This window comes from Gobius niger, assembly GCF_951799975.1.
Source record: "Gobius niger genome assembly, chromosome: 4".
Taxonomy (NCBI): Eukaryota; Metazoa; Chordata; class Actinopteri; order Gobiiformes; family Gobiidae; genus Gobius; species Gobius niger.
Window position 1 is genome coordinate 4,945,603 of NC_136855.1, and position 23,433 is coordinate 4,969,035.

Sequence of the window (23,433 nt, forward strand, 5' to 3'; positions counted from 1 at the left end):
TTTGGTTCAAAATCACAGTCACAAAATCACACATAGGCACAACAGACATGACAGACAGTATCAAAGACAATAGTTAATAATAAGAACAATTAAAAACAGTTGTGCTATGTTCTCCACTAGTGCTTGTTCAGTGAGTAATTGAGTAGAAATTTTGTTGAGAGCTTTGTCTGTACCACACTTTTGTTATAATACGGGAGATTTACAGGATAATACTAACACGGAAGGACGGTGGGAAAGAGGGGTAAACTATGGTAGTTTCCCAACCAAAACGGGACAATTGAAAGCTCTGCCACAGAGTCCAAATCTTAACCCCATTGAGAATCTTTGGGATAAGCTGGAGAAGGCTTTGAGCAGTGGTCACACTCTTGGATGGAAATACAATGCCACAATCTGATCAAAGTGAAAGACGATCAGTGAAAAGTCAGTGGAGTAAAATCTGTAGTATCTGTACTTTCACTCAGTCTATACTTTGAGCACCGCTGCATCAAGGTGCCTTGTACATGTTTGGCAAACCCGAGTGTGGCAACAGGCACCCACGCAGACGAGTCATTTAAAGCCTGTCTGTTTTTAGACACACCTGGGAAAGGGACCACGCCTCGCTCAGACCGTTCACTGCAATAGGCTGGCTCTTTCTTCATACAGGAATGTGGCTCTGTTTCAGCATTAAATCATTTACAGATTAGGGCTGCACTTGCACAACAGCAGCTGTCTACTGCTCTGTCTGCTGAGTTAGGTTATTATGGGCCTGTATGCACATACAGTAAATAAAATAAATACATTATAATGTTGTCCTTTCTCACCTCTCCCAACCTAGCAACCTAAGTGATTTTGATTGAAGATTGTTTTGGCTATTGGATGTGGCTTAGCAGGTGTGAGTGGTTTGGGCTTGAGAGCCTTGATGGTTTGGCTTGGACAGGGAGAGGGAGGTGTACAGTTGATCATGGTACAGCTTACTTAAAACAATGTATCTTTTTTTTGTTTATTCTTTATTTAATGAGGAAGGTCCCACTGAGATCTCATTTCTTGGGGAGTCCTGGCCCCAGACGATGACTTATTGTACATGTTTTTAGTGGTAGGTGAAACCAAGAACAACATAAAGAGGGAACGGATGAAACAAATGTACTACAACCAATGGCCGCTGGCTGCTCTGCTTTTTGACCACAACACTAGGGGCCGCCATTGCTCCGCCATTGCTCCGCCATTGCTCCGCCATTGCTGTAGTACCTCCATATCGCCGCTGGTCCCCCATTGAAAAGCATTGGACTTTAGACACGTTAGACATTTCTCCTGTGATAACGCTGGGTTAACTACAATTAAGGGGACCAGGCTGGTTTTCGTAAGAAGAATTTTTGAAATCTCGTCGGACTGTTAGCATTGGAGCTGCACGAACTACACGTCACGCAAGGGCCGTGTCTACAGTGAAAATCCTGCCCGTATGTATACTTTAGGAACATGCTTCTTCATGCAAGCTGGAGAGGGGGAGGCCATGATTTCCCCCACGAGCGTGGTCATTATGGTAAACGGGGAGGAGTGAGGAGAAGCTGTCCATTTATATATAGTCTATGACTACAATTGAGGATTAGGCCATACCGCTTTGCTATGCCCAATCCTGTCAGACATTGGAAGCTAAGCAGGGAAGGGCCTGGCAGGACTTGGATGGGAGACCGTTTAGGAACACCAGGAAGCCTAGCGAATGTAGTGTGTTAGTGAGTGAGTGGTGGTGGTCGGATGGGCCGATGGCAGACTGGTTGCCTCGCTTCAATCAGTCTACCCCAGGGCAGCTGTGGCTACAATTGTAGCTTACCACCACCGAGTATGGAGTGAACGAAAAGTGCAATGTAAAGCGTCTTTGAGTGTCCAGAAAAGCGCTTTATAAAACCAATGCATTATTATTATTAATAATAAATATTGTCAATATTAGGTATAACAGTGTCACCTCACCTAAGGTGCACCCTTCTACACATATCCATCCCTCCCTCAGCTGTGTCCTGCAGCTTCCCCTCCTCTCTCCTGAAAGTCAGCGTCTTACCCCAACCACAGAAGATGTTTACCCATTAGAATTAGTTTCTGCCTAAATTAAACAGTTAAGCGGTATAGCTGTCAGCTCTCAGGGCTACAATTAAATATTAGCTAGAACATGGCGATTAACCCCATTCAACCTGAAAAGATCCATCATCAAACTTTACCTCCGTGAAGTGAGTGACTGAGTCACACGCACGCCTCACTGGATGCGTGTCAATATGCACACAACGAACAAACAAAAAGATCTACATCATTGCAAAAACAGCAGCACAAATGAACAACTTTATAGCACAAACATATCACAAACGACTGGCATAGTTTGCATTCCGGTGGGGACAGGGGCAATTTCACGAGAGTAACTTTGCTAACAGCTATTTATTACTCAAGCCACCACCATCACCATGGTTCTCCACCGGAAAAAGGTGGCTTCCCCTCTACAGGTTGGTGGGGAGTCCTTACCTCAAGTGGACGAGTTCAGGTATCTCGGGGTCTTGTTCGCGAGTGAGAGACGGATGGAGCGTGAGATCGATAGACGGATCGGTGCGGCGTCAGCAGTGATGCGGTCGCTGTATCGGTCTGTCGTGGTGAAGAGGGAGCTGAGTCGGGGGGCAAAGCTCTCAATAAACCGATCGATCTACGTTCCCACCCTCACCTATGGTCATGAGATTTGGGTAATGACTGAAAGGACAAGATCGCGAATACAAGCGGCCGAAATGAGTTTCCTTCGCAGGGTCGCTGGGCGCACTCTTCGAGATCGGGTGAGGAGCTCAGTTACCCGGGAGGAGCTCGGAGTAGAGTCGCTGCTCCTTCACGTCAAAAGGAGCCTGCTGAGGTGGCTATGGCATCTGTTGACTATATTGTTAACAATATTTTCTTGATTTGAGGTAGGGTTGGTCCATATCATACCGTGCACGGTAATACCGGTATAGATTTTGGACACCGATGTAAACTTTCATGCGTGTGCGTTTGTGTGTGTATGTGTGTGTGTGTGTGAGGAGGAGGAGAGGAGATATAGTGAATCATTTGAAAGTTACAATTAATTTAACTCATGTTTCTGGAAAACACTTGTCCTAAACACGTTATTGCCTTACAGTAAAAACACTAGTAAACTGCACAGAGGAGGGTGAACTTACAGGAGCATTTACTGTTATGGAAATGAAGGTTCAAACAATAAGTAGCAATATTCTTTGATCTTATCTTCTGTGTTTTTTAGAGATTTTGGTGAATTTAGATGAATAAAAAGAAAAAATAACTGTAAATGAATTTTCCCCATCAGCGAAAGGCTTTGATTTTTATGTATTTTGCCAGGTGTAAATTATATCGCCAAATATACCGTTATCATGATATTTCTTTTTCATACCGTTATATACATTTTTGGCCATATCGCCCTGCCCTAATTTGAGGTAAGGAGGTGTTTAGTCATTTAGCCCTTCACATAAAGTTTGTCCTGAGAGAGAGAGAGCAGGGGCAGGAGTTAGACAGGAGAGGAAGACCGTTGCACGCCCTCATCTAGCACTACTTGGCCGGCCCAGCAGACCCCGGACCACGACACACCGAGCGAGACCAAGGGACGCCATGGAGTGGTGTGTGTAAGGCTCTCAGACACCCGTGACGCTAAACTAAAACCTATGTTAGTGGCTACACCAATATTTAAACACGGGGGAATGAATAATTGTGGACCCCCTCGAAAATGAGATGCTGTATCTCAAGGGGCTTTCCATTAATAAACCACAATAATAAGACGCTACCTGGACCCATGAACAACACGTACATCCTGGCCAGCCAAACCAGGCCGGGGACACCAGTGAGGAGACAGAGGAAATAGTGGTGGACCAGGGCGGCGTTTTATACTATTGAGCAGGTGGCGCCATCTACTGACCATTTCAATATTTAATAGATGCGTTCAATAGCCTATAAAAAATGCTTAATAAAATCCATTATGCCACGTTTACGAATAGTCAAAATAGTACAATTTAGGCCATTGGCGCTTCCCCACCAGCCTGGGCTAAAGTAGCCAAAAAATGAGCCAAAGAAAATAGAATCTGGCCCTTGACCTGTATTAAGCCTGCTACAGTTTATACGGCTTATAAAATAAGGAGGACTTTTTTCACAGGCTATTGTGGCCAACATAAACTGCATCATCCTATCGATGTTAATGAATTAGTGTCAAAACAGCTCTTTTCATGTGAGACACATTACACATAATATATTAGGGTTATATTGGTTTTATTGTAAAGCACTTTGGTCGCCTTGAGTGTTGTAAACGGCTCTATAAATAAAATTTGATTGATTGATTGATTATAACAAAACAATATGAGAGAGCTGAAAAGGTTGAGAAACACTGCTCGAGAATTTTGCAGATTGATCACATTCAAACTGATCCCGTTTACAGTGAGTGAGCGCTCCCCTCCCATGCACACCCACCCATTATGTAGTAAACATTAATATAACTTTGATTAATTATTGGGCTAGTTTTGTACTTTTTGGGCGATTTTTGAGAGGTCATTGGGCTGCAAATTTGTCCATGGTCTGGGTGAATACTCGATTTTGATTGGCTGGTGAGTGCCAACAAGCGTGCATTATTTTCGCATAACCGCACACGTAGTCCGGTAGTTAAATCACTGGGATATCACTCCGCTGTGGGCATCGCCATAGCAACACATGACACAGCTGATCAGATAAACGCTTAATTAGTGATAGGACGTATGAGATGGATTTTGTGCTTAAATTCAATGTTTTTGGCCAAAACAAAACTTTTGATGAATGGGAGGTAGAGGAGAGTAAACAGCTAGGTTAGCCTACTGTTCATTTCTACTTTAAACAGTTAAGGCACTATTCATTATTTTCAGACATAAAACGATCCAAGCACTTAAGCATATTGAATTAGTAAAGTCAAACGAAAAGTTTCAGTTTGTTGGGCCAAGGTGTAAGCGACTCCACTGCAGCTGTTTCCATAAACAGTTGAGCTACAGGTTGCAAGCTTGCTAGCTAGCTTTAGGTTCACCAGCGTAAAAGTGAAATAACTCCTGAGCCCAGAAGTGCCGCATATTGGTATTTACTTCCACGGAAAAGTACAGCACAATGAGTGTATAAAGCTAACCGGGACCTATTACCACCAAATATTCAAAAACTGTTCACAAAACGAGATGACTGTTACAATTTGAGGGGATGTTGTCAACTTAAAGTACCAGCTATTAGTTCCACGAGGAAACGTATGTGTGTGTCTGTGTGTGGTGTCCGGCTCTGGAATAAACTGGGAGTCCAACTCAAGCAATGCTCATCCGTTTATCAATTCAAATCAAAGTATAAACAACTCATACTGTCTGCGTGCAGTCTGTCCTTGAGTGTGGAAATGGAAATAACTGCAGTAAACTATCTATGTTGTATTACTGTAACTGACAAACTAAAAATTAAAGTATCACTGTTTATTTATCTGATCACACTGTGCTCTGTAGTTTTGCAGAGGAGGGGAAAAAAAAAAAAAAAGATTGTATCCACTTATGTATATAGTGTATATAACTGTCTATTACTCCATTTTTGGTTTTGTCTCATTCACATATCTCTGTTTTGTATTAGCTATGTGAATCTGAAGTCAAAGCTCTATATGACTATATATGTGGCTATATTTTGCTATAAGTACAAATGCAGATCGCTGCTAGATCTACTTAGATCGTTTACTATCACCAATACTTTTTCTGATGTGTCATAACTAAACCAAGTGTAACAAAGACAAACCTTAAGTAACTCAATATTGTGGCTGCTTGTTGTCACCGTCACTGCTCCTCAACTATACAAAGGATCAAGGCATGCGAGACATGGACCTGTTGGAGAGAAGGGCCCCCCCTCCTCCCAATGGGCTCATTAAACTCGTCATGTAAAGCATCATACAGCACAGATTACTAACGTTCACTTATAAAGTCACTACTCAGGGCAGCAGTGTTGGGCCGGTTGATTGGGGGTCACTGCCCCCTCCCTACTGACCCACACTCTGCTTTTTAATGCACCTCACAGAATAGGGCTCTCACTGTCACATAGTATGCTGTAGATGGTGACAATGAAGTGACTGATTATGAATTAATAGCAGCAATAGTAATAAAATAATTGTATAATAAATTAATCAATAATTATATAATAGTACAAAATATGAAATAAATTATGTTTATTAATAAATCATATAATGTGGTCGTAAATAACATTATCAATAATATTGTCCATTAAAAGCATTTAATTAAAAACAACAACAAGGAACAAATGTTCAACTTAAAAGATTGGTGACTCGTTGTTATTGGCAGTGATGGGTATTTGTAATTATTGAGTTTTCTTTCCCTGTCTTGGGATCAGCAGAATGTTGTGACGTAAATATTGATGATTGAATAGTCACTGGAATATGACAAAATGACTATATGTCATATCTTCTTTATGCATAGTAAATGAATGTATCTATTTCTTAAGCACAAAAGGGGGTAGGCGCTTACAAGCTTAAGCTTCTGCCTACTCCTTTTGAGGAGCATATCCGCGTTATTTATTTATCTATTTGGCTATTCACCTACGCATGTATCTTTCCTTTGCTTTGATTACTGTGCTGAACTCTGTTCCTATGAAGAACTTTGTGGAACTCAGATGCTCAAATAAAAAAGATGAATTGAAATTGAATTGAATTGAAAGTGCTGGTTAGTCCTGGTGTGGTGATTCTGGCAATGCAGCGTGTGCTGATGTTGTTTCGTTGCGCCTGACTGAGATCCTCGTAGCAGTGAGAGAATGGCTCACTCTGTTGAGCATTCAGACAGTGACCGGTTAAAAATCCCAAATAAAATAGTCCCTATAGTTTGGCACATCCAGCGAGTTTAGTAAATGAAAACAAGCTTTGGTATAAAAAAACTTTGCGGAGTAACACCACTCCGCTGCGCGTGTTCTTGACTCCGCGTCATGCATTATAACCGTCTAATGCACGGCTCCGAGTTCTTTAATCCGTACTAATTTAACTGTGCCCTTTAATGTGTAAATGTAGGTAGCTTAACTCCAAGCAGCTGCACCGTGTTTAGTCTCCAAAAACAAGGCCATTTTCTCATCATAGCTTTCATCAATGAAACCTTGTGCTCTTTGCCTCCTGAAAGAAAGTAAAACTGTATGAAGTGGATTTGCTTAGAGTCAGTCATGAAAAGATCTAAGTTTTATTTTATCCCTGTTACCGTTAGCCCTCGCTTGTTTACTACATTGACAGGGGGTCAGCCCTATGTTCCCCGGTACCCAAGATTAGGCACCAGCCCACTATTCTTAAGGTTAGTGGCTAGGGTAGGGTCAGGGATAAGCTGATTGATACAGTATATGTATGGCGTTTCACTCTCATGACTTGTTATTTTAATTGATGTACCAACATTGACAGTACATTGTTTACTGTCCAAACAGATGCACCTTCTTATATTCTTATATATGCCATTAGTTTATGAAAATTCTCCAGTTAATTGTTGTTAGATTACGTTTTGTGCCTGTACTTACATTTATCTCCGAGACTTTTTAGAATGTGGAAGTAGATTTTTCTCACAAAAACGTCTCGTATCTTCTTAATTAGCACGATGTATTTTTTACAGTATCGTTCTCTATGCTTACTGAAAAGAGAGGTCCAACCTGGCATATGGGCTTTAGAAACAAGTGTAATCATATTGTTTCCCCATCGTAAAATACATGCATCTGCCTTATGTGAGAAAAGTGAAATGCAGTGAAATGCATTGAAAATGTCAAATTCAGCTCCTCTTCTTCAAAATGAAATGCTGACATCACAAATTAAGCCCAACGCACACCGTGACGCTTTGACATGCGGGGGAGTACGTGTCGTGACCATGGATTTCTAAATGAGTCAGCGCAGATTCCAGTGAAGAAAAAAATTTGGATGAGTGAAATTTTTCAATAGTCCCTGTTCTCTCCATTTGCAGGAAACTGAAGAAGCTCCTTCGAAAGAGAAAGTCAGAGCTGGATAAAAACATGGAGGAGCAGCACAAGATCTTACAGCGCCACGAAAAGGACATGATCCTGGGGCCGTTCGTAGGCTTGAGCCCGGAGTACATGGAGATGAGTGAGTGCAACACTTCAATACACAGTCCCTCCAGGATTTCGCGATGTTGCGATCGCAACTATTAACGCAACATCAAGCAAACTCAGCGAAATCAGTGCAGAGTTGCAACTTTTCCAAAAGCCCGCAACTTTTCCGCAACTATTCCAATAATCTGCAATTTCCTTCGCAACTTTTCTTTAACTCTGCAATTTATGTGCAACTAAAGTGAGTTTCTGATCATTTAAATATATTTTACTTTCTCCATTTTTGCGTATATGCCCAGCACCTCCGCCTCAAACTGAAGGACTTTGGCTTCTGCTCCGCCTCCTCTCACTCAGGCCTTTACAGCGTGAGTCGCTGTGTGATCCTACCGCACTCTGTCTAAGTTGCTTCTCTGCTACCGGATCTTTATTTGGTGATATAGGCTTTATCTGACAGATAAACGCTGCGTGTGCGTTTGGACACTTCTTTCCCCCGTGAGGCGGCTGCGTGTGTGTGAGTGGTGCTTTTACTGCGCGAACTTTAGGAGTCACAGTTCTGTTGAACTGGAGCCGAAGCTCGATGTGGATGTGTGAAATAAACATTCGTCCTTTGGTCTGTTCTCCTCGGATTCTCATTCATGGCTCTATCTTATCAGATTTGTGTGGAGTCAGACCCTGCGATCACAGAAACAGGCAGGTGCCTTTTAGCCCTACTTTCTGTAGTTGAGCGGAGGAGATGAGAGAGGAGGGGCGCCCATGCTTCTGTTTTTTTTAATGATACAGCTATCTAAAATAACAGATATTTTAAATCTTTTATTATTTCCCAGTCTCTTTGATTAAAACTGATGTAAAATACAAAGAAAAGTTGTTTTAATGTAATAATATATTGTTTTAAGCAGCTTTCGCAACTTTTGGAAAAATGGCCCGCGAAATCAGGTGTTTTACCCCGCAACAATCACAAAAAGACAAAAAACAGACAGAAAAACACAGCAGCGCCTTCATTTCTCTTTCAAAACAGCGGCACAAACAACTCATTTCATGGCCACAGCCCCACACGAAACAGCACAACTTTACATCACCAAAAGTTCACGAAAGCCACCTTTTCCAGCTAAACCTCAACCGCAAGCAGAGCTCAACCGCGGCACTTACTGAGTTTGGACACAAACTTTCCAGCTCCTTTTCACCGTTAGCTTCTCTTTCTCCGCTCTCCGCTGTCTCCTCCGCCTCAGGGCTGACGCCCGTCTCCTTTTCTTATTAGATCCAAAGAAATACGTCCCGCATCTTTGTGTTGCATACGTTTATCTCCATTTTGACAGAACTATAGCCAAGTTGAAGCTCGTAGTAGGAGTAACTGCAGTGTACTGACTGTACACAGTTCATCACGACCTCTTATGTCGGCCTACAGTTCAAAATTCATGTTTAACTTAATAAACAGTTAGTAAACACAAGTGCATCTTATTGAACATGAATTATTTTCATCACCAATTATCATAGTAGAATGTTCTCATGCAGTTTGTGAGGCATTTTGGAAACAGGAGATGAGCCCCTGATCTAATGCGCCACCTGACTTGAGAAACTCGTTCTCAAATACTTACTTTTAGTCATTATTTGAGTAGCACACATATTCTGAATGCCGCCGGCAGAATTCAAATGAGCCATTTTAATCTAGATTAATTCCGAAATGTTTATAGATTAATCTAGATTTAAAAAAAATCATCTTTGCCCACCACTAATTTTTATACAGTAATAGTGCGAGGAATACTGCAACTACAGTGCATCTGGAAGGTATTCACACTTCTTCACTTTTTCCGCATTTTGTTATGTTACATTAAAAATACTTAATTAGTTACATTTAGGGGTATAACAATACACGAGAATTACATATTGTTTTTTGCAAAAAAACAGCAAACCCAGGCATTCCAAACAAATATGCACAGCATGAGAAAGTACTTAAAAGGCCTTTAGTTATTTAGATGGACATGTTTCAACCACCAGGTCTTCATCAGGGCTTAATATAAAATGAACAGGTTTGGGTGTGGTTCAGACCCGGATGTTTATATGCTTTCAGTTTATGAATCCAGAAAGCCTCTCTTTGATTGAACTTTAAAAACCCATCACCACCTCTTGCCAGTGGTTTAACATGTTCAATACCTTCAATACTGTACACAGCAAAGAGTCAATGGCATTATATTGTTGATTGAAATGTCTAGCCATTGCATAGTTCTGATTGTTAACTCTAATCGCATATTTGTGTTCTGCCAGGCAATCCTGCAGATGCCTTTTTGTATGGCCAGCATAGAAAAAACCTTCTGGACAAGGGCAAGAGAGGCGGTATATTACAAAAGTAGTGTTACAGTTAATGAAATCAGTTTGTTGAAAAGTCACATTATTATGCACATCCAAATATGTCTTAGTTTGGTTGACGGTATTACAATGAGGACAATTCATATATTTAAAAGTACCAATTGGTTTTCTCATGCACTTATTATCTGGTAGAAGATACGCAGCTATGAGTTTGTCTCTGAGGTTTGGAGCATGTCTAAATTAAAATAATGGTAGTTCTGGGAAAACTTCACTCAACACAGGATCACATTGGAGTATAGACCAATTGTCTCTGACAATGTTTTTAATCTGGTCAGCACACGTACTGTAAGTAGTGACAAACACAAGATGGGACTGTTCACTGGAATGAGGATTTTGGTTCTTGGCATGTAGAGTGGTGCGATCAAGAAACTGGACTTTGTCAAGGGCATCTTTGACTACCACAGGTTTGTAAGCTCTGTCCAAGAATCTGCGGGACATATTGGTTCGATTGAACTATTATACTTCTACTATACTTTTCGAGACTCGACAACAGGTAGCGAGTATTGATAATAATGAACACATGCAAAATAAAAGACAGAAAGTATAAACACAAAAGGATACTTCATTGCTTCATTACTTCATTGTTCATTGTGTTTTTTAAGAAAAAATGCTCATTACTTCATTTTTGTCATTTTCTCAATCTTCTCTAATTCTGCTAGTCTGATTCATTTCCTGATGATATTGCTTCCACTTTTGAGTGATTTCTTTTCTCCATACATTCCTTCAGCTCGGTTTCTCGCCATGGACAGCTTTGTTTTCTAGCTGTATGTTTCTTGAGAGGTGCATGGTTCTCTACCACAGGCATTAGTATCGATTCAAACTTCAGTAGTGCTATTTCAGGATTATTCTCTGATAAAACATTTACCCAGTTCAGCTTTCTTACTTCACATGCAAATTTCTCAGAACTAAAGTGTTTGTATGATCGTCTACATGCAATCTGAGGAGTTTCCTTAGCGGCAATATTTTTGTTTTTTCTAACCATTGCTATGAGGTTATGATCAGAAAAAACAACTGGCATTGACAGTGTTTCTGAACAACGCTCTGCCACATTAGTAAACATTTGGTCAATACAAGAGGATTTAACAGTGTCATCTTTCCTTTTCATTATTCTGGTTGGTTTGTTCATCAGCTGAGTTAGACCACAAGCAGCAGCACATGCCTCAAGTTTACATTTCTGTGAGCAATTCATAGAATTCCAGTCAACGTTTATATCACCCATAAAAAATACCTCATATTTTGAGTCTAAACACTACAGCAACCAATCAAAACAGGTTTTAGATGGGGTATTTGTGCTTGTAACCATATGAATTCAAGATTACTTCTCATTAAATCATATCTGATTTTCACTGGGATCTGACTCTGGAGTAATTCTCCATCTTGAAATGTGTCATCAAGGTGTGTTTCAGACAGAGCCAAGATATTTAGACACGCTGATGACAAAACTTCATTTAAATCTACCAACTTGTTTCTCATACTACATACATTTACATGTGCTATTCTTAGACCTCTTTTTGGTAATATAGAGAACATGAAGGTGTGATAACAATGTGTTCATCAAATACCTTTCCATATGATAAGTGGACACATTCAATCAGTGTCCTCCTTGTCTCCTTAGGTATTGGGGTACTGCTCCTGCGATGAACAATGAGTTTGTCATAGCGTAAAAAAGCAATGTCTCCTCTCTGTCGGGCCTCCCTCAATTTTGGCATCAGCTCCCTTCTCTTTGTCTTGACAGCGTCCATATAATCCTCATTAATGTATATATTAATGAGGATTTGAAAATTATTCAAATTTGACAACCCGTTTGTTGGACGACCCGCTCTTCCATTGCCAATCCATTTTACAAAAAGTCAGATTATCAGAATACAAAATCCGAAATTATGACTTCTTGTTTGCGCTGATATTTACACAAAACATTGTACCTAACTGCTACACAGTGCAGAGAAATGCAGACGTAATAAGCAGCTTCAATGATTTGCAAGGCTTGAATCTGCGAAGCAAAGAGAAATAAATAAATCACTCAACGTAATAGCCCATTTCAGCAAATTGGCTTTTAGCTAATTATTGAGACTTGGCCTGCACCACATTGGGCCCCTTCTGTTTGAGCTCAACAAATGTGATTGAATGGAAGTACGTTTGTGCAGTAGCTACAGTAACTACTGGTGGGCTTTCAGAGCCATTCAGTTTGATGAGCTGTTCAAAAGACTGGCTTAAATTTGTTCAAATTTATTTAACCAGGAGATTCAGAGTCTCATTTCCAGGTGAGTCCTGGCCTCAGAGGGGAACATATTGCACATATTTTTAGTGGTGGGGAAAACCATAGTATCCGGAGGAAACCTACGCTGATGGGGGAGAACACGCAAACTCTACATAGAAAAGGTAGGAATTTAACCCGGGACCTTCTTGCTGTGAAGCACGAGCGCTAACTGCTGTGCCACCGTGCCACCCAAATTTTAAGATACCAAAATTACATGATGAGAAAACGAAATGATGAGAGGCACATGTTTTGATGTAAGGCCTTGTACCAAACCTTCATAGTCATGAAGGTGGACATGTTTGGGCCCATAAAATCACTTTAGTGGCCTATAAAATGTGGGGAAAATAGTGTGGCCCTATACACCAGTCTGATTGCAAATGACTAGAAATTGCTGAAACGTTAAAATTTCATAAATTGGTTAATTTGAATAATCTAATTTGCATAAACCGGTAAAATGTATTAACTATTATGTTGCATAAACTTAAGATTGCATTAACTGCCTAAACTGCATTAAACTGGTAAAATGCATGAATTGTTAATATTGCATAAACTTTTTGAATTTCATAAACTGTTCAAACAGTTGAAAGTGCTGATTTGCAGAAGCTGCACAAATGCCTGAAAGACCTGGGGCTGGATCTTGTGGTTCATAGCGCATTACTGACCTGAGGAGAACAGCTTCTTGTTGTCCTGAAGACAGCAGCTTCTTACTGACCTGAGGAAAGCAGCTTCTTACTGACCTGAGGAGAACAGCTTCTTACTGACCTGAGGAGGACAGCTTCTTGCTGTCCTGAAGACAGCAGCTTCTTACTGACATGAGGAGAGAAGCTTCTTACTGACCTGAGGAGAGCAGCTTCTTACTGACCTGAGGAGAACAGCTTCTTACTGACCTGAGGAGAACAGCTTCTTGCTGTCCTGAAGACAGCAGCTTCTTACTGACCTGAGGAGAGCAGCTTCTTGCTGACCTGAGGAGAGCAGCTTCTTACTGTCCTGAAGACAGCAGCTTCTTATTGACCTGAAGAGAGCAGCTTCTTACTGACAAGGTCAAGAGCAGCTTCTTACTGACCTGAGAAGAGCAGCTTCTTACTGTCCTGAAGAGAGCAGCTTCTTACTGACCTGAAGAGAGCAGCTTCTTACTGAGAAGGTCAAGAGCAGCTTCTTACTGACCTGAGAAGAGCAGCTTCTTATTGACCTGAGAAGAGCAGCTTCTTACTGTCCTGAAGAGAGCAGCTTCTTACTGTCCTGAAGAGAGCAGCTTCTTACTGTCCTGAGGAAAGCAGCTTCTTACTGACCTGAGGAGAACAGCTTCTTGCTGTCCTGAAAACAGCAGCTTCTTACTGACCTGAGGAGAGCAGCTTCTTACTGACCTGAGGAGAGCAGCTTCTTACTGACCTGAGGAGAGCAGCTTCTTACTGACCTGAGGAGAACAGCTTCTTACTGACCTGAGGAGAACAACTTCTCACTGACCTGAGGAGAACAGCTTCTTACTGTCTTGAAGACAGCAGCTTCTTGCTGACCTGAGGAGAGCAGCTTCTTACTGACCTGAGGAGAACAGCTTCTTACTGTCCTGAAGACAGCAGCTTCTTATTGACCTGAAGAGAGCAGCTTCTTACTGAGAAGGTCAAGAGCAGCTTCTTACTGACCTGAGAAGAGCAGCTTCTTACTGTCCTGAAGAGAGCAGCTTCTTACTGTCCTGAAGAGAGCAGCTTCTTACTGTCCTGAGAAGAGCAGCTTCTTATTGACCTGAAGAGAGCAGCTTCTTACTGTCCTGAAGAGAGCAGCTTCTTACTGTCCTGAGAAGAGCAGCTTCTTATTGACCTGAAGAGAGCAGCTTCTTACTGACCTGAGAAGAGCAGCTTCTTGCTGACTTGAAGCCAGCAGCTTCTTTCTGACCTTCTCGTAGTGTCAGGTCAGTAGGCTGCTCCACTATAGTTCCAAACATCATTTTGTTCGACAAAAAGGGTTGTCCATATTCTGCTCCTCGTTTCCTGATAAGTGCTTAAGCAATTTCAAAGTTGTTCTCAGCGGTGCATGAGCAAAACAAACCAACAAGTGCCATTTGTCTACTGTAAACTCGCGGTCACGTGTTGCGCTCCTGTTTCAGTGACAGCCAGCTGCAGAGTCTCTTTTTAATGTGTGTCAGGTCAGAAAAAAAGCTGACGGTCGACACAGAGAGGGGGCGCCACAATGATCTGGGGCTTTTTCCTTCAGTAGAATAGTGGAGCTTCAGGTGTTGCAGGATGTCAAATGGCTGCGGGCTCTGTGCAGACGTTACAGACAGGTATCCCTTAGATTGAGGCCCTTGTCTGTTGGAACCACTGGGGTTTTCAACTGGACAACACTACTGTGACATAATGTTTGATGTTTACTGGGTTTACTCTAGTCTGGCCTAAGTCTTTGTCAGAAAGTCTGCAGCAGATCCAAAGGTTTGATTTTGTCTTTAAAGAGGGGGTATTATGCTTTTTTCAATCACATGGCACCAGTCTATAGCACACTACAATGATGACGAAACCTTCTGTTGGTCTGTTTTAGAATAACTGCCTTGTATAAAATTGCTCCTCAAAATGGCTGTAGCGAATGGCTTGAAATAGGCCTCTGTCTCTTTAAGAACCTCTGACTCTTTCCGACACGCCCCCTCCACACACTGTCTGTGGCATCAGTGGGGAGGGGGTTCTGCTGAGGAGCAGTGATTGGTTACTCGGCTGGTGACGAAAGCTCGGAGGCGTCTCCAGGAGGTGGGGGCGTTCCTAGGAGGACTCAGGCAAACTTATCCCTAAAATGGCCGCCATCATAGTTTTTTACAGATTACTCAAAAATACGTGAATGTGCCAAGATAACACTTCAGGTTCAGGTCGATTTTGCATAATACCCCCCCTTTAATTAATTTCCACAATGAAGGTACAATACAGATGAGTTGTAGCAGGGCGTATCTAAGCGATTTTATTTATTTATTTATTTGTTTATTTGACACGGACAGTACAAGAAAACATTGCCAACTCGGTGGCAGATGCTATGTACATAAGGCGTCTAGCCATAGGCTAATTTGCAGCCCTCGTCCCTGGTTAGGCTTTTTTAGTGTTTATAAAAGAATAGAAAGATGAAAAATCAATAAAAAGCATCAAACAATACAACAATAAAAAGAAAGACAGAAGAGAAGACATCCGACCACTTCCCATCCCAAGTCCAGCCATACAGTTCAGTGCTCATACTTTTGTTTGTTCTTTAGCCCCAGCTTCACCTTTTGTGAGAAAAGTCTCAGGTCCATTTGAGACTTTAGCTCCAGTGGCACACAGTTCCATCACTGTGTCTCTTTTCACTGAGAACGCAGACTGACCCAGAGCAGTTTTGCACCACTTCACTCTGCAGTTCCCGCTGACTCCTGCTCTGGTGCTCACTCCTTGATTAGCGTATTTTTGTACTAATTGACACATTACAGACGGAGCAAGACCATTAAGACACTTGAATATAGTTTTTATAAAAGAGACACGATGAAGTTTTGAAATGTCATCATTTTATTTTTTCTAATAATAGTGCAGTGATGCCACTTCATTGGTTTTTAATCAAACACCTTAAGTGTTTGCTTATAAAGTGATGTTAAAGGCTTTAGGACAGATTGTGAGGCTTGGCCCCAATGTTTGAACAATACAACATATGAGATAAAATCATCGCATTTAGATATACTCGCGCCGCCTGAGTTGATACACAAAACCTAATCATGCGGAAACAATTTAAATTTGTCTTGATGGTCCTAGACATTTTCCTGACATGGACATGAAACTTCAGTTTAGAATCTACAATAACCACTAAATACTTAAATTCATCGACCTGCTCGATTTCGTTTTTGTCAATATTACTCTTTAGATCATTTGGTGAATTTCTCTGTAGAGAAAAACATGGCAACAGTGGCAACAGTTTTAGTTTGCGCTGTAAGTCCGCAAGAGGGCTGCGCAATGCCGACAAGGGATTTATGACTTCGACCCTCGTGGGTAATGGCGGACAGAGTGAGGCAAAACAATTCAACTTAGCGAAAAGTACAAAATATATTGAAATTGCCTCTATAAATGATATTGCACACACAGAACTAGTAGTAACAATAGTACATAAAGGCAGCATACTTACTAATGCATTAACACACACAATTTAGTGAAAAAACACAAAAGCCTAAGTCGTCAGAGCTACAGTTCACAATGCACACAGGACAAAGGACTTTGTCAGGATCCTGCATGTTCCCTTGATCTAAATCCAAGGCAAGGCAAGGGGAGTTTGCAAAAATGGGCTACAGTTCCAGTCTTCACCACTGGGAGAAATGTCCCACTCACCTCCTGGAAACGCTGGCATAAAGCTGCAACAAAATTCTGAAGTGATCAACAACAATGGTGGAGCTTTGGAACTTTTTTTCTGTTTTGAGGAGGTTTGTTTTGTTTTTTAATCAGCTGCAAAATAGCCTATTTCAGTCAATGGCCGCTGGTTGCGCTACTTTACTACCACAACGCGAGGGGTCGACATTGCTGCAGTACCTCCATATGGGGAGGCAGAACAAGCTAGTCTTCCAAAAGCTACCATTGCACTTAAGAAACATTAGAAACAGCTTTTAAGCATGGTGACTAATTTTCCAAAACTTTCTACAGCTAGATATTCCTCCTCAAATTACAGGGACCAGGCTGTTTTTTGTAGGAAAAATTTTAGAAATCTCGTATACTTAGATTGACAGGCGTTAGCATTAGAGCTAATGGCAAAGGCGTGGCTAAGACCAAACTACACGTCATGCGAGGGCTGAGTCTACAGTGAAGATCATGCTACGTCAGAGCTGGGTAGGAGGAGTCTGTAAATCAGCCATGATTTCCTCCTCGAACGTGGTTATTATGGCAAATGGGGAGAAGTGAGGAGATGTAGTCTATTAATATTATGTCTATGATTTCAGTTGAATTGTTGTTTTCAATAAATGGTTTATATAAAAACATATCTCATGCAAACATTGTCTTATGGAATATTGATCTTAAACAGCTGAAACAACAAAATTGTCTACTCTGCCTCATGTAGCTGTAGTGAACTTATGGTGAATGATTTTTACTTTGTGTTGAAAGGATTAAGCTTCGCTAGAGATGGAGAGGCAAGGAAAGTATGAGAGCTTTTTGGGAGCTGCCATCGCACTGCTAGGTATAGCCATTATTGAGGATTATTCAAAAAAGTACTCAAAGATGTGCAAGGGCTCAGAACACAACTCCAGAGAGAAAAACAAGCTCTAAAAGTGTATTTCTGTGTGTTGCCCAGTTATCCAGTTTGGCATGGTGACCCTGTTCGTGGCCTCCTTCCCCCTGGCTCCTCTATTTGCTCTTCTCAACAACATCATCGAGATTCGTCTGGACGCGAAGAAGTTTGTGACGGAGCTGCGCCGGCCCATAGCTGCCAAGGCCAAGGACATTGGTGAGGATCTCCTTGCACTGAAACATGTAATACATTTTGGGGCATTAGGGGTGTGACGGTACGTGTGAAGTATTGAACCATTTCGGTTCAGCACATTCAGTTTGATCCACTTGTGAACTGCGAGGAGACTTTATGCACGGCCAGAGCCGGTGCTGGCCCTTCTGGGGCCCTAAGCAAAAATCTACACGGGGGCCCTACAGTAGCGTCCCATGGCTATTCGACGAAGAGAGAATCCATTTATGGTCAAAACAGTTCCACTGTTCCAGGGCAGAAGCAGAACATACAGACCTCAATTCAGGCCCTGCCCCCTGTGTGAGAACCACAAACCACTAAACCACTGTGAGACTGGTTTAGGACTACTAGTAGTCTATTTCCCTTTTTAAAATAACAAATGGTCCCATTCTCTCACCTCTGGTCCCTGACCCACAGATTGGGAACCGCTGATTTAAAACTAACTGAAACCTGCTCCTGGCGGTTGTTTCTGACTTACCGCTGAGAATTTGCCTGTGAGTAGCCCAACCCGTTTTAGACTGTACATTCAGAGAACCAGAGTTACTGTAAGTTACTGTGCTCATGAGAATCATGTGGATTTAACTCAACAAAAAGGCCACGGAGAACGGCTTTACTCTCGTCTACTCGCCAAACTACTGTCCTGATGCTCTAGACTCACCAGACACAATAAGACGAGAGTTTAAATGAGAGTGAGGCCCAGAGTTGCAGCCCAGAGTCCGAGCAGAGAAAACATGAGAGCAGCGCTCGGGACACGGGTGACATGATGCAGCCGCGGAGGAGCCGCGCATGAGGCGAAGCACCGGGAGACAGACGGCCGAGCGAGACACGAGCGGAGAACCACTCGCGCTTTGGAAGAGACAGGGGGAAGGCGGTCGGTCTCTCCTGCTCATTCACTTGCAGACTGCTCCGTTTTGGTTTTATATGTGGCGAAGTAGGCGGAGAGTGAGCGCGCGCTGGAAGAGCCTATCCCCGTAACAACGCGTTGATTAATCAGTGAAACAACACCGTAGTTTGACTGAGATGACATAGATGACATAGAAACGTCTGCTTTGAGCATTTTTCGGATTTTTTTGTAATAAAACTAAATCTCTCTAAATGGCTTTAATGTAGAGTTTTCAATTTGATACTAAAATAGAAAAACAATATTTGAAAGTACAGGCTCAGAGAATGAGAATGTCATCAATTATCATTTATTTGTCGCATCAGCCGTCATTTTCTGCACGGGCCATATTATTGTCCGGCTACTACAGCGACTGCATCGATAAATGGCCAATAACAGACAATCTTCAAGGAGATTTCTATAAACTACGTCATATCGGATATATCGACAGATAAGCAGCATTTTTATTTCTCCAAGCTGTGAGGAGCTTCTAATGGCAGCACGACTACTGGATGGTGTTTAAACTTCGAAAAATGCAAAAATACTGATTCTACCAGCATGTTTTTTCTTTATTTATTTTTTACTTGAAAAGACCTCAAACTAAGGTCTGAATAACTTGTAACCTTTCATTGACCATGTGCGTTCCTGCCTACATTATCTATTTATTTTCATTGATTTATCTTCTTTTAATTTGTTTAGTTAGCCAGGACAGTACACGTTTATGAATACACATGGGACTCATGCGTGTAAACGTAAACATGCCATGCTGTATTGTTGCCATGGGCTTATTTCCACCCTTTATTAGGCATCAGACTCTGCTACATCAGGGACCCACATACCCATTTGCACCTTGATACTAAACCTGTGTCAGACAGTGGGTGAAGTGGGTGTATGTGTTGTGTGTTGCCACATAAGAAGGATGCCATAACTACAATTGCTGTGTTTTTGTGCAGGAATCTGGTACAACCTCCTCCGTGGCCTCAGCAAAGTGGCTGTCATTGTCAATGTAAGTTTACACAGTGACAGTCAGCTTTACCTCATCTCAATGTTTGGAATAAACCTTTACATGCACTGCTGGACCTCCAAAGAAGTTGCCACAAACAAAAAGGTCACTTGCTCTGATAATTTGTTGGACGGGCGGTTAGATAGGATTACAACTGTGTTAAAAGATTTATTTCCATCCAGTGTTGCATGGAAATAGTAGAAGTTCAAGTCTGGCGTGAAAGGTGCATGATGAAATAATGTATGTGGAAAAGAAAGTTGATACTTGATACTGGTTCTCCCGTGTGACAGACCTTCACACCAGCTGACCTATCATTGTCAGACAGTCCACAGATCTCACTGTAACACTTGGAGAATCCAGTGTACAAGTAGCATTGATTACCCCTTTAACCCTGTATTGAAGAATTTGATTAAACTATATACTTAATTATAATTAATAAATAAAAGCTATGCTCTTGTATGAACTACCAGCAATGACAATATCTGAAAGACCTAAAAAGTACTACCCAAAATCTTACATGAAAGAAAAATAAACTTTTTCCAGAGCAAGATGTTGTCAGGCTGTGTTCTGAAGTACTATATCTCTATCTTCCTTTGGAACACTTCATGTTATGGTTGACAGTAAGCTGGATGATGTAGCACCGACTACGGTCTAACTTGTTTAACTGAAAACCCCATCATAAAAAATGCACTTCCAATAAAAGAAATACAAGTCACAAACGTGTTTATATTACTATAGAAATTATTTGAAACGTTGTTAGCTATGAGAGCCAGTTCCTGCAAATAATAATGCATTGGTTTTATAAAGCGCTTTTCTAGACACTCAAAGACGCTATACATTGCATCATTCATTCACTCCATACTCGGTCGTAGAAAACTACTATTGTAGCCACAGCTGCCCTGGGGTAGACTGACGGAAGTGAGGCAACCAGTCTGCGCCATCGGCCCCTCCGACCACCACCGCTCACTCACTCACACACTACATTGGCTAGGCTTCCTGGTGTTGCCAAACGGTCTCCCATCCAAGTACCAACCAGGCCTTTCCCGACTTAGCTTCCCAGGCCTGACGGGATTGGACGTCAGACCTCAGAAGTACATATGTGTACTTCTGTACATATGTGTACTTCTACTAGCCTTGTTTATTTGCAGTAGAGGTGGGGTGCAAAGGTTTTCCAGCCAACTCCATATGGAACTTGTTGACCGAAGTTGGAGTGAGAGGACACAAGTGGAAGGCTGCTGCTCGGATGTCGGGAGAAGCTGCGAGAGAGCCTCCTGTTGGCTCTGGCACAAGAGGAAGGACCTTCGCTGTTAGCTCGGAGGAGAGGGGCAGTGACTGGTCATCACTGCTGACCCACCAACTGGAGAGTGTTGTGGTTCAGGGTCGAAACACTCCATGAATGTTGGGAACCAACTGATGACCACTCCCCTGGGCCAAATCTACAGCTCCTAACAATAGCTGTCATGAAGGCATCACTGATCACCGATCTAGCCACTGGCTTCCTGGACTTGTTTGAGTTTTCTATCCCCATACAAATGAGTGGAAGCTTCTCTATTGTTATCATATTATAAGATCATGTTTATTGGCCATTGGATTTGTATACGACCCACAAAAAGCAGAATTTAGCATTTAGCTCAAAGGCCACCTTCATACACTAATCGTATCTAAGGTAAAATTTCCAAAAGACTTTACATTAATTTCTTATTTCAAACTGAGCTTTGAAATGACCTAGATGTGGTCGATGAGTTGACAACAACTGAAAACATCTGGATGGTTTGTACTTTGGGATGTTTGCTTACTGCTACAGGAAATAATGCATTGAGTAGGCTAACAAATGCTGAAAAGTTCTCCGGCCTTGCTGGTGTGCTTATTGTCCCCATACGTCACCATTTATTTGTCTTTTTTTTTTTTTTTCTACGACTACGACCATACCAGTTCAATTGTTATTTTTATAAAAACTGACTGAATTTCCTGTGCCTGCAATAATGGATAAAACATCTGTTTACCCCCCATCTAGGCCTTTGTCATCTCCTTCACATCAGACTTCATTCCCCGCCTGGTGTACCAGTACATGTACAGTCCTGACGGCTCCATGCACGGCTTTGTCAACCACACATTGGCCTACTTCAACGTGACAGACTTCCAGCCAGGCACTGCACCCTTTGACCCCAACAACCTGGGCCACCCAGTGCAAATCTGCAGGTGAGGGGGATATTCTGGAACGATTCCCAAATAATGGCTTCCACTTGATCAAGCCACACTAGGTAAAAATGTTTAAAAAATATGTCAGGGTGTCAGTTTGAAGCCTCAAGGTTCAGAAAATATGCAGAAGTTTGAAATTATTTTATAGTTGTGATTTGAAAAGTAGGGATTACAATGTAAGTCCATGGGCTACTATGTAAATGAATGGACCCACAATGGCAATTACATCTGAGTGACTTTGCGACAGAAAGTTGGCCATAAAAGTGTTCAAGTATATAAAAAGGTATATTATTGTTATATGTATGAACAGAGAAGAGTTATAATCAATATAAGAGAAAAAGTTTTAAAAAATATTGTTCCTTTATTTTTGTGTTGAAGCACCCAAAAAGGGAGTTTTTTAATAAAATCGCTGCTACATAAACAAATTTTAACTTAAAAAAACAAATCCTTTGGAGCGTCTTACACAGACATCAGGCCACATCAGCCAGACCAGAAATGTTCAATTTTGCATTCGAAATGTTTAAGATATTTCATTTTTTGTGTTTTTTGAACATGCACTATAGTGTCTTGGGGGTCAACGTGGGTCAGAACGTTGGCAATCAATTGGTTAAAAATGATAAATGTTGTAGTATTTTTATATGTCTGGAAAGAAAGAAAAAAAAGTTTTGAAAAATAACAATCCTTCCGTTTTTTATAGCCTTTTAAAGTTTCAAGCACATTATAGTGTCGAAGGGGAGTTAACATGAGTATTTTTTTTTGTGAGTGTTTACATTGGAGTAAAACTCCAAATGACATCAAATTATTTTAGATCATCCAAAAATACACCCCCTGGGAAAAACTCACTCAATTGGCATAAAAACCTAGTGACGGGTGACGTGATTGGTGCGTGATTGGACCAATGTGTGTAAAATCATGAAATGATTGGCTGCGAGCTGCCGCCCAGACGGTTCTTCTTTTGAACAGAAAAGAGGAGGGTGTGGCTGGTCAGTGTTTCAAGATTCAACCATTTTATTGATATCTGTGATTTAAATAAACCACATTCTGATTCTTTATTTGGTCGGGTCGGGCCGAGATGTCACACATGACAGTCGGGTTTGGGTCGGGTCGGACTTCAAGAATTGTATTTTTTTATTAATTCAGTTAAGTCATTATTACTTCTTATACAAATCTATGCTATAGGCTTAGACCAGGGGTGTCAAAATCCGAAATTCAGCTCCCACGGCGGGTCACAGGCCACATATAATA

General features: G+C 41.5%; 1 protein-coding gene across 1 annotated transcript in view; it reads left to right on the plus strand.

Annotated features, from left to right (window-relative positions):
* Positions 1–23,433, plus strand: part of ano1a (anoctamin 1, calcium activated chloride channel a) — an 89,736-nt gene that overhangs the window by 64,616 nt on the left and 1,687 nt on the right. Inside the window, exons 20-23 of the mRNA XM_079554895.1 lie at positions 7,953–8,092; positions 17,942–18,094; positions 19,940–19,992; positions 22,004–22,188. Coding sequence (XP_079411021.1) covers positions 7,953–8,092; positions 17,942–18,094; positions 19,940–19,992; positions 22,004–22,188 — 531 coding nt within the window. The remainder of the gene's footprint in view (positions 1–7,952; positions 8,093–17,941; positions 18,095–19,939; positions 19,993–22,003; positions 22,189–23,433) is intronic.